This window comes from Chionomys nivalis, chromosome 17, assembly GCF_950005125.1.
Source record: "Chionomys nivalis chromosome 17, mChiNiv1.1, whole genome shotgun sequence".
NCBI lineage: Eukaryota > Metazoa > Chordata > Mammalia > Rodentia > Cricetidae > Chionomys > Chionomys nivalis.
Window position 1 is genome coordinate 52,023,562 of NC_080102.1, and position 12,170 is coordinate 52,035,731.

Here is a 12,170-nt window from a genome sequence, read left to right on the forward strand (position 1 = left end):
CTATGAATGGCTTTAATTCTACTTCAGCTGTGATAAAACAGATCAATACATGGCTCAACCACAAGAGAAAATTAAGACTTTCGCTAAAAAATCAATGGCATTCAAGTGCCCACAACATCAGGGAAGATACAATTTCTTAAGCAATGCAGACAACATTAACCTCATTGTCAGTAGAGACGGCAAAACAAAATTTCACATGGCTGTTTAAAAATGAACACATTAAACGAGAGGGAAAAATAAAACAAGTTCTAAGTCAGTAGTTCTCAACCTTGCTAATGCTGTGGCTCTTTAACACAGTTCCTCGTGTTGTGGTGACCCCCAACCACAAAACTATTTTATTTGCTACTTCATACCTGTAATTTTGTTGCTGGCATGAATCATAATGTAAATATCTGTGCTTAGGCAATCCCTGTGAATGGGCTGTTCAAACGCCAAAGTGGATGTGATCCACAGATTGAAAACCACTGTTCTAAATGAACTGAATTACATTTCCTGGATTAATAAATGATAGAAAGATCTCTACAAATGTTAGTGAGTGAATTGAGCATTTTAAGACTCTGATGAGGGGCATAAAGATTATTTCAGTAGTTTAATCTTTGTGTCCGAAGACCTTAACAAAGAATTAAAGTGCATTGCAATGACACTCGAGGGTCATCTTGGAAAAGTCTTGAAATAAACATGCATGCATTTCTGATTAAGGAAAGTAGAATTAATTTCAACAATAATGTTGGTATATGTTAAGTTGAATCAAAAACTCCATTATTTTGCCTTAAGTACTGTGAATGAAGTCACCTTTGGTACAAAACAAAAGTGTGACTTTCTAGTAATATGGCAACTGATAACTCAAATTCAAAAGCATCACACAAAATAAAGAGCTTAATTCACTAGCATCCAGCCTATAAAGGATCCTAGAAATAGGCTTAATAAAGAATGTGTGCACTCTTATAAGAAAAGAACATAAAATGTGAAAAATGGAAAGATAAGTCAAAACTCTGGATAAGAAAGCTAGTACCATGAGGATGAAATAAAAAGTCAACCATTTAATCTATAAATGCAATATGGTTCCAATACAAGGCCTATTCATGTTTGTAATATAAATTAACAACTGATTCTAAGCTTCATACCAAGAGGATATTCCAGACAGCAAAGGCTCATCCTTAGTAGTGAGAAGAAGACATGAAGTGTAGAATTCACTTTTGAAATAAGTACACTAAAAGCTATATTTATAATAGGAAAACAGTTGCATATAGTACATTGTTGGCACATTTATCTAATTAATAACACAGAAGAGAAAATAAGATTAACTTCTAATATTAACGTAAGATTTCATTTCCTATTAAAGGTGAAATTAAATGACACTGGACTAATTAGCTATCACTCTGGAAAAAATCTATATCCTCATTTCTTAGCATTATTAGTGTGAAATCTAGATAGATGTAATAGAGTACCAGACCTCACAGTAAGAAAAATTGCTTAAAGTAGACAAATATAAATGAGTAATGTAGAGAATGCCACAGTATTGTAGCACTGAGTCAGAAAAACTAAATATCTTCAGATAAAGACAGCCTGGATGCCTTGTTCCTAGGAATATTGCCTAACCAACAGCCACAACACTGGTCCCCCCATGATCTACAGTTTGTTGCAGCAACAGAAAAGAAGAGTATGGCTCATCACAGTCTGATGTATTTGGAGCCTCATTACTGTTCATGGTCAAAACAGGATGGAGACCCAGAACCATCCCTGACTCGGGAGGCAGGATTACATAGAAAATAGTATGGAGCCACTGGGATTGCAGAGTAAACAGTCACGACAGCAGTGACCATGTGACCCTTTCTTTCACTTCCTCAGCACGGAGGTGGAAGATCTGTGCCCCTGGAGATTATCTCTACACACTAAGACATAAATTCGATTCCACCTTAGTTAACCTAAGAGCAAACGTGGTACTGATGGGAAGTATGCAAAGGTTATCTGTTTACTGAGTCCCACGCTTAGCTCTATTCCTCCGATGAACCCCCATGCCTCTCAGTAACGCACATGAATGCAGACTTACATAGAAGATTCATCATAGCCATCTTGGAATAGAGGAAGTATAAAATGCACATAGAAATGCAATTTTGATGGAGATAAATAACTATATAGAAACTATTGTAGGGAGAACAAGATTTGAATAAGGGGGTTTAAATCATGAAGAACTTGGAGTTTGAAGTTTTAATTTATAAATGCTATTATCTTTAATGTCATTAGCACACCGCCAAAGAATGAAGGGGGCAGCCACTTTCAGGTCAACCTGTTAATTTTACCCACAATAAACAAGGTCATCTTTTAGTTTAAAACCATTAAGCCAAGCAAATATTGCCATCAAGAGTAATTTTTACTTACTTATGTCATGAAAGAACAGCTTATAGCATGACAAACATTCACAACTGTATTTTATCAACCTCATATGCAAATCCATTTACTCTCCCAGGATGTATAATAATTAATATTAAAGGAGTAGAAAAAAAGTCATCTTTTCACCTCAAGTTGATTAAGACAGAAAAAGAATGCAAGCTACAAGACATTTTTATATTCATCTTCAAAGCTATTGCCACAAATTATCTCTGTGTATGCTATTCATAGAGCATTCAAAGCTAGAAGTATAAAGAACACTTGGATATCAGGAAAATTCTGATAGCAACTCCATGAGAACCAATTTATGTAAATCCCAAGACCATCTCATAAAAAGAGAGAAATCTCATCAACTATAGAGAAGATGGGCCAGGTAATCATACCGTATCTGTAACTCAGACTGTGTTTATTGGAAAGAAACTACAGTTTTGAAAAACACACAGGAAGGAAACAGAGGTCTTTTGAAATTGCAGAGAAAGTTCTCATTTATTTTTTACTGACAAATCTATATTTGCTTTATCAGCAAGCCTTTACTTTTGTGCATGTTTTTCTTCTCCAGTCACTGACGAAAATGTTAGCAGTATCTTAAAAGTATTGACCCATTTTCTCTTCTTTCACTTTGAGAAACAGTTCTCAGACATATGAAATGCCAAGCAGACTGCTGATTGCCCCAAGTGTCTTCGTTCGTTCACACAAGAGCACAGATCTGCTGCTTGTTTACAGGTGATGGAGATGGTTATGCATCCTCGGGAAAACCTGAGCCTACAGTCTTCTCCCATGATGCTCACGTAAACTTTGCTTTAATTTTTAATAGCAGCCTCCCTTTGGACAGTACCATCTGAAGCCAGCATCTCAGAGAGGTGGGCAACTTCCTTGTGGCTCTCTGGTGCACTGCCAGGAGGACCTCATAGCTTCACAATTAGGCTGTTGTCTAGTGCAGTTTGCACACCATGCTTGACTAATACCTGCTCCAGTTCTGAGTCACTCTGTGTTTCGTTTGGGTGTCACAGAATCCAGGGCAGGCCCATCAGTCCATGTCCAAACCAACCAAGTTGTGTGATTAGGTTTCCAGTTGTGGAACAGCTCGTTACAGAAACTGTTATTCTTAGAGAACTTGTCTTACAACCGTTTTGATGCGGTGGCTGCCTGTTAGTGGAACAGATCACTCATGCTAGAGCTAATGACATTTCAGAATCTGGTGGGCATGGATGCATCCACAGAGACACCTGAGCATTTGCCCAGTTCCACTGTCCACCCCGATGGAAACACTGACAAATTTTATGATTCCAGATCACAGACATGTTTACACTTTCCAACGTTTACTTGTGCCTTCATTTGTCAAGAATTTATTTAAGCATTTAACTTACAACAACATGATACCTAGAATGAAATTTTCAGCTGGAATATATAATAATATATAATCCTTGACAGTAATGACCTAACTATTTAGCAGAAATTCATTGCCAATCATGTTAACTTTCACACAAATGAGTTGAAAAAAAGGATTAGGAAGCCTCATGGCAGTTCACCAGGTGCCGGGGGGCAGGCAGCACTATGCTGCAGAATGTTTGGCGCAGGTTCTCTGCACTCCAGAGAATAACTCAAGGATGTTGTTTCAATTGTCTATGGAGAGACTGTTGTTGCTTGGTTGCTGTGCAAGTTGGTGTTTAGCACATCCAGTGACAGGTTTCATTATGGGAGTTCCATGCATCTTTACTCTTTGTTGCTCTTTTCCTACCCCGACCCGACTCATTCACTTTCCTGCTTTCCTCTTTATTCCCCCATTGGTCACCTTTACACTGCCATGTCTCCACATGTCTCCTCCACTGTCAACCTCTCCCCTACCCTCCTCTTCCCATTTCACAGTCATCTTCTAGTATCTCTTTGTGGTACAAATGTTAGCACATGAGAAATGTCCAAAGATAATGCTTATCAAAAGTACATATTTCAAAAGCCATGCTTTGTCACACTTACTGATGTCTATGTCTTACTAATTTCCATACCATAGCCTACAAATTAATACCCGCCAGCTCATGACATTCCAAGGCCTATCAGGCAGTGTATGACACACTGCTCATGAGATGAGGTCTACTTTTTTATTGCACTCTCATTTGTAAAATGCCTTCGATAAGATAGAGAAAACGTCTGGCGATGGATGGAGATAGAGACAGAGACCCACATTGGAGCATCGGGCTGAGCTCCCAAGGTCCAAATGAGGAACAGAAGAAGGGAGAACATGAGCAAGGAAGTCAGAACCGCGAGGGGTGCACCCACCCACTGAGACCTTGGGGCTGATCTAATGGGAGCTCACCAAGGCCAGCTGGACTGGGACTGAAAAAGCATGGGATAAAACCGGACACTCTGAACATGGCAGACAATGAGGGCTGCTGAGAAGCCAGGGACAATGGCACTGGGTTTTGATCCTACTACATGTATTGGCTTTGTGGGAGCCTAGCCAGTATGGATGCTCACCTTTCTAGACCTGGATGGAGGGGGGAGGACCTAGGACTTCCCACAGAGCAGGGAACCCTGACTGCTCTTCAGACTGGAGAGGGAGGGGGAGGGAAGTGGGAGAGGGGGAGGGAAATGGGAGGTGGGGAAGAGGCGGAAATTTTTAATAAAAAAAATTTTTTTTTAAAGATAGGGAAAACGAGCTTGCTACCAAGCTTGACAACCTGAGCTCTATCCTCAGAACCTACCTACATGGAGGGAAGATAGAACAACTCCTGTAAGTTGTCCTCTGACCTCCCCTGGTCCTATAGCATGTGCATGCTTACACATTATATATTAAACAAACAAACAAGCAAATAGGTGTGAAAATGTAATATCTTCAATGAAAAAAAAAAAAAAAAAAAAAAACCTTGTTTCCCCCAGGGATGATCCTGGCTAGCTGGGATTAGGAGTGGTGATAACTTGCTTCTTTTACATCAGAGGTTCTCAGTTTGTGGGCTGAAACCCCTTTGGGAGTCACATATCAGATATCCTGCATATCTGATATTTATATCACAATTCATAACAAAAGCAAAATTACAGTTATGAAATAGCAATGGTGTAATTTTTATGATTGGGGTCAGCACAACATGAGGAACTGTATTAAAAGTGTTGAAGCATTAGGAATGTTGGTCAGTGTCTGGTGTGGAATTAGCATGAGTGTATACACATGAAAAAAGCAAACAATCAGCAGAGGTGTTGGACGTCAGAACACCAAAAACAGGGTGACTAACTCTGCCCTGGAAGTCAATGTGAGAGGAGATGGGGGCACTGGAAAGGACAGGCATGGCTTGTGGAGGTTTGAGTAGACTTGGGCAGGTAGAAAGGGAGAAAGCTGTATGGCCAAAGAGCAGCCCAGCCTCTGTGCTGACACACACTCGCCTACTGATCAGTTCTGCTTCAGTCTGCACATCTCACAGCTGAGCCAGCATCTCGAGTTTCCATCACTTATTACCTTCTTCTTACTTCCCCATGACTGATAACCACAGTTCACTACAATTAGCCCAGAGGAAGGGTACCAGAGTCAGAACAGAGGCAGCCTCACAGAACCTCTACTGCTAACACTGTTGATCTAGTATTTGTTTCCTGACAGACACTTTATCCTCTGAATTATGTATCCTAACTCACAAATTCTTACCCTTTAGCTTTCTAACTCTTATACAAGAACATGTGCTCAGAAGAAGTGACCCGAAGCTACGCAGCCCCACCCACAATCAGCACTATGAGCCTCTTGCAGATGATAGAAAAGCCCTTAATAGAATAAACCAGAAAGGGAGAGTTGGGCTTGCACCAGTCATTGCTAGTTAGAAGTGACACAATTACAGAACAGAATGCAAGCAATTAATATGGAAATCCAACATGTCACATAGCAGAAGTCCCTGGCTTATTCAATAGAAATCTTGGTTGCACATAACTGCCCCACACATTACAACCACCCTGGGGTTCGAAAACTGTTTCAAAGGCCTTCAAACTCTGACATATGCAGTTGGCAATGTTGTGATTTTCTAAAGTCTACTCTGGCAAGATGCTACAACATGGCATGAACCCCCAACCTTATTTCCTGGGACCATCAATATAGATACCTATGAAAAGTCATCAGAAAACTCTTGTCTGAGTATTAAGAATGGTGTCATCCTCCTGACCATTAGCTGAGTTGCTTCCTTTGATTTCTTTACATGTCACATTCCTTTATCTGTTCCCTAGGATACACCCACAAGCTCCCTTACATGTCCACAAATGATGAAGCCAAACATATGGGTGAGAATTAGAAAGATAGGGGAAGGGAGATGGCTTGGAAGATAAAAATGCTTGGCATGAAATATGAGAACCTGAGTGTGGATCCCCAGGACCCATGTAAAACACCAGGCATAGCCAGACATAAACCTGTAATTCAACTGGGGGAGGGAACAGAAACAATAAGAACACTGTGACTTTCTGGCCAGCAAATCTAGCCAAAAAATGGTGAGTTCTGGATTCAATGAGAAATATTGTCTCAAGAGAATAATGTAGAGAATGATAGCAGGACATCTGGCACCTTCCTATGCCATCCCCAAGTACATGCACATGGGACATGGGAATGAACATCCAAATACATGCGAGATATATATATATCATAACACACACACAGCCGATAAAAGAATAACAATTAACCAGCATAGTAACGGATAAGGAAAGGAAAAACTGCATAGTGAAAAGTCCATTGAAGGCTAGCTTAGGAAATATCACTATAAAGTGGTCAGCAGCCCAGATTCGACAAACAGATGAAGTGGGTTTGGATCCTGATGCTATCACTAGCTGGTCAGGTGATGTTATGGGAAAAAAAGAGACCTAATGGTTCCCTGGTGACACTAGCTTCATAGTGATGCAGCCTGGACCCAAGGATTTTCCCACAAGCTCTTCTGAAGAGTTCACAGCACCCTTGAGGGTTGTTTGTCTTATCAATAGGATGAGAATGAGAGTGCTGACCCTCTGTGATTGCAGGGTTTCTGTAGATGTTTTCTCTAACATTTTCAAAAACTTTGTATGGATTTAGAGATGAGGACGCTCAAGTGCAAAGGGGGACATTTATATTCAGTCACAGAGCCAGTGAGTGGTAGATCAATTGGACTTGCAGTCTGTCTCCAAGGCTATACTCTTTACCTCTACTGAATACCAATGGTAAATGAACTCAGGTAACACACACTGGCTGACTGTGTTCTTCCATTGTTATCATCTCACTGAGAATTAATGCCTTAAAAATGAACTACATTCTACATAAATGGAAATATATGCTACATCACAAATGTGGTGTTTGTTTGACTAAAATTTTTCAGTATTATAAACAAAAATAAGATGAATAAGCAAAGAACTTACAGAATTGATACAGGGACTCCAGAAACAGTGACCATGCAGAACTCACCATGAGAACACAATGAGCAGATGGTATAGTCTTATCTGGTTATCACAGGGCAGAGGGCTAAGGAAGGAGGCTGGGAGTGGCCATCACATATAAGGGACAGTACCTGTAAGACAGCTAACTGAGTTGTGTGTCTTCTCAGAGAAAGAAAAATCTAGTGAGTTCATAAAGGAGAGATGTCCCTAGCATGGACAGATGACTAGTCATAGATCAGGCTACTCTTCCTAGGAACAATCTTCCTTTATGTTGTGTGACTCATGGTACCTGACATGGGCAGAGGTGAATGTCATTGACTCCAGCCCAACCTCATCATCGGTACCTGAAAAGTGGTCCGTGGCAAGGGGAAAGCTGTAGTCAGAGACTGTTCCATCATTTTCCGGCTGCCCAGACCCAAATAATCACACATAAACTGTATTAATTACAATACTGCTTGGCCTGTTATCTCAGACTTCTTATTAACTAACTCTTACATCTTAAATTAACCCATTTATATTATTTTGTGTATCACCATGAAGCTGTAGCCTTCTGGTAAGTTTCTGGCATGTAACTCTCCTTTGGCAGCTACATGGTATCTCCTTGACTCTACCTACTCTTTACATATATTCCAGCCTGGTTATATTCTGCCCTGCAATAGGCCAAAGCAGTTTTATCATTAGCCAATAAAAGAAACACATATACAGAAGGACATCCCACATCAGAAAGCTGCAGTAATTGTGTGGAGATGGGGCTCCCCTTTTCCTACCCTGTTCTCAAAGTATTAAGCAGTTCCCAGCTGGATGTCTGCATGGTGCCCTCCCCTTCAGCATAAGCCAGATCCTGGAGGAGAGCAAGCCCCATGAAATTACCCTCCATTGCTGAGGATGGAGTGCAGGGAGCCCTCAAACCTTAATAACAAGAGCACCTAAGAATCGGCTTCTCTATATCTTGCTGCATCTTGTTCTTCTCATAGTTCTGATTAAGTTTAGCCTTGGGTACTTGGAAAAGATTTGAAAAGTTTTAGGCTGCCTAATCTCCAATAAAAAGAACCAAATAAAAAGTGTTTTCTGCTTAAATCTGAACAAGATCATTAACACTATTATATATCTGAAGCACCTTGGGTTTATAAACTATTTCACAATCGCCTAGGAAGGGGCTGTCATTATCCCACTTTACAGACGAGCAGCTGAAGACACAGAGAGCCATGTGACTTGCCTGATTAATAAATATCAAAGCTTGTGAGTCCATCTCACAAAACTATCTTCCAGGGTTCAAGTCAGATGCTATAGTTTAGTAAAGGGAACTTAGAAAATTTCTGTTCACACACATGATGTTTAAATCATGCTCTTTATCCTTCTGCCAGCTCTATTCTACCTCTGTAACCTCCAGTTCTCCTTTGCTTCAATTTCCTGTCCCAAATCTCTCTGCTTTTCTCTTCCTCTAGCCTAAATATACTTTTTTACCTGAGGCTGAAGCAATAATAAAAAAAAAATTACAAGAGTTATATCTCATTGGTCAAAAGCACATACAAGTAAGCAATAAGGGCAGAACCCATTACCGTGGCAATGTAAAATTTCAAAGTTTCTGGAATAAGATAGTGACCAGAGGGCAGGGGCACAGTGTACAGTGATATAAGCTTTAAAACATGGATCTTTTATCAACTAGACTTGGCAGGCAAAGTATTGGCATGATTTTTTTAAGGTTGTTTTGTATGACTAACCTTGGTTAGACACCTACGACTCTGACCTTGTGCATAACTGTAAAGCTTTTAGCTTAAGATTCATTTACAAAAGCTTTAGTCTAGTTTGAACTTCCTCTGAGGTAAAATTGAGCTAATTGTGTGCAGTTTGCCTGAGGAGAAATTGTTATTGTCTTGTGTTAATCTGAATAAAAAGAACAAAGCAGTCTTTTAGTGTTTTATAGCCTTGTAGAACAATAGATCTAGTTATGAAGCATGTCCTAGCATGGTTTTTATATATTGAAATTATACAGATTAATGAGAAGCTATCTTCCTGATCATCCACATATATATGTGCACCCAGTAGATGGACTGTTCTCATGAGATAAACACACACGCAGTGGGAAAACACTCAAAGCTATTCTTATGGAAGAAATAAAGTGACTCATGAGAGAAATTACAGAGACAAACAGTTATCTACAGACAGTGACCCTGCAACTGTACCAAGTGGGACTCCCTATTAGAGAATGAGTCATCTGGTAGGTCAGCCTGTTGAACACTAGTTGTTCACTTGGTGTATACTCCCATGGCCTCAAACAAATAGATAATATATGATAGTATTAAGCATTGAAATGTGAACACGCAGACACTTTCATTGTCAGAATTATTATTTTCCAGCCTGCATTATTTCTATGCTATAATTCAGTATTCAGGTATTATTCACTATGTATACATCTATCTATAGCTACACATGTCAAGGCTATAGGTGAATCTCTTCTCCCTTCTCTCTCCACCTCTTTGGTCAGATCTCCCATTGATCCTTCCACATGTGACAGAAAGTAGAAAGTACTCATAAGACTGCACTATCATTCAGTCTATACTACTGAACACAGCTGTGAGTGCCCTGCCTTATTGGGTAAGTTCCCTGTCTACGATTTGCTGCAGGATAACACTCTTGTACACTGTAAAGATTTATCACTTGTATTAGTTAAACATGGATTGACCAGAAGCCAGGCAGTAAGTAAAAGTAAGGTGACCAGACTTACAGAATTCTGAAAAAAGAAAAGGCAGAGAGTCAGTCACCTGCAAGATGCAGAGGAAGCAAGATGAGAATGCCTTACTGAGAAAAATTACCAAGTCACATGGCTAAACATAGACAAAAATTATGGGTAAATTTAAGTTGTAAGAGCTAGTTAATAATAATCCTGAGCTAATAGGCCAAAGAGTTTATAATTAATATAAGCCACTGTATGTTTCTTTGGGACTGAATGGCTGTAGGACTGGGTGAGACAGAAACTTCTGTGTACAATGACTAAAATTATAAGACAAAAAAATTCTAATCACAGCCACTTTCCCAAGATACAAATACAGGACTTTTTGGGTAATGATCAGAAATTAAGAAGTATGTTTGTCTTTAGTACTGAGGAAGACAGCCCCTGTGGAATTTAGGAAATAACAAATATGTCTTAGAAGTGGACCTTTGTAGGTTCCCAACATGCTTTGATGCGGTGGTTTCCTTTGTTTTCAGGCAGAACTCTGTCTGCAGTTCTGCATGATATATATGACTCTGTGCTTTAAAGTCCCTTGCACATCTTCTGTTTGCTTCTCTTCTGTATTATAATGCAACCACACACAGAAAACACCAGAAACTTTACAAGTTCCACTTACCTGTGATCCAAGTGGTGGATAGAGAGAATAACTCCTGAATTTAAGTGAATTTGCTTCAGAGTCACCAAAATTGTGAACTCATGTTTATTTCTCAGCTTCTGGAGAAACCGCTCAGCTGTAGCAGTAGGTGCTTTTATGCTTCTGGGGGAATCTAAAATTAAATAAATAATAAACATACATTAAGAACACACTAGAGTTTGGTTTTATAAAGTATGACCTGCAAACACCTTTCTAAAACTTTCGTCAAAGAATAATGTACTGATATTTCATTTGTATTTTAATAAATAAAGCTTGCTTGAAGTTCAGAGAGTAAAACAGCTGCACTGATCAACCTTACAGACCAGGCAGTGGTGACACACACCTTTAATCCCAGCAGTCACACTAGTTTGCCATAAAAACCAGGCGGTAATGGTGCATGCCAGCCCTAGAGAGGATTATAAGACTGGAAGGGACAGATCTCACTCAGTCTCATTCTGAGAAGCCTGGAGGCAGGATTGCCATTTCAGACTGAGATAGAGGTAAGAGCCAGTGGCTGGCTGTTTTGCTTTTCTGACCTTCAGATTTAACCCCAATTTCTGTCTCTGGGTTCTTATTAATTGTGCTACAGAATAACTTGCAGATACAAACTTCTAGACTCTCTTGGCAAATCCTCCTAATAAGACCTTATGCTGTATACAATACAGGGAGCCACAAATCGCATAAAATAATGCATGTGTTTCAGAAACCTGTTTTCAGAGCATGTCATCTTTGAGGGGAAAAAAAATCAAAGAACACTCCCAAAAAAATGAGAGCTCCCAACTTTTCTCTTTACACACTTTCTCTGGCCTATTACCTTAGCTACATCAGTAACGATGGCAAAGAGATGTGTGTTCTACAACAAGACCCAAGCCACCAACCACTCTAGAGCCAGCTCACTTTTCTGACACCTCCTGAGAGAAAACTGGATTTAAATCTGTGTGCCTCTCTCTGGAGTGGAATCTTTAGCCAGAAGGCTCGCTATAAATAGATTCTTGAAAAGATCAGTGAAATTAGTCACTCTCAGCCTTCTGTGCAGTGGATGAAGCAGGAAGATCA

The 12,170-nt window shown here is 39.8% G+C and overlaps 1 protein-coding gene across 2 annotated transcripts in view; it reads right to left on the reverse strand.

The window, feature by feature from the left end:
• Window positions 1-12,170, reverse strand: part of Nell2 (neural EGFL like 2) — a 315,528-nt gene that overhangs the window by 243,931 nt on the left and 59,427 nt on the right. For both annotated transcript variants that reach the window (XM_057791706.1, XM_057791705.1), the window contains exon 4: window positions 11,097-11,247. In XM_057791706.1, the coding sequence (XP_057647689.1) occupies window positions 11,097-11,247 (151 nt within the window). The remainder of the gene's footprint in view (window positions 1-11,096; window positions 11,248-12,170) is intronic.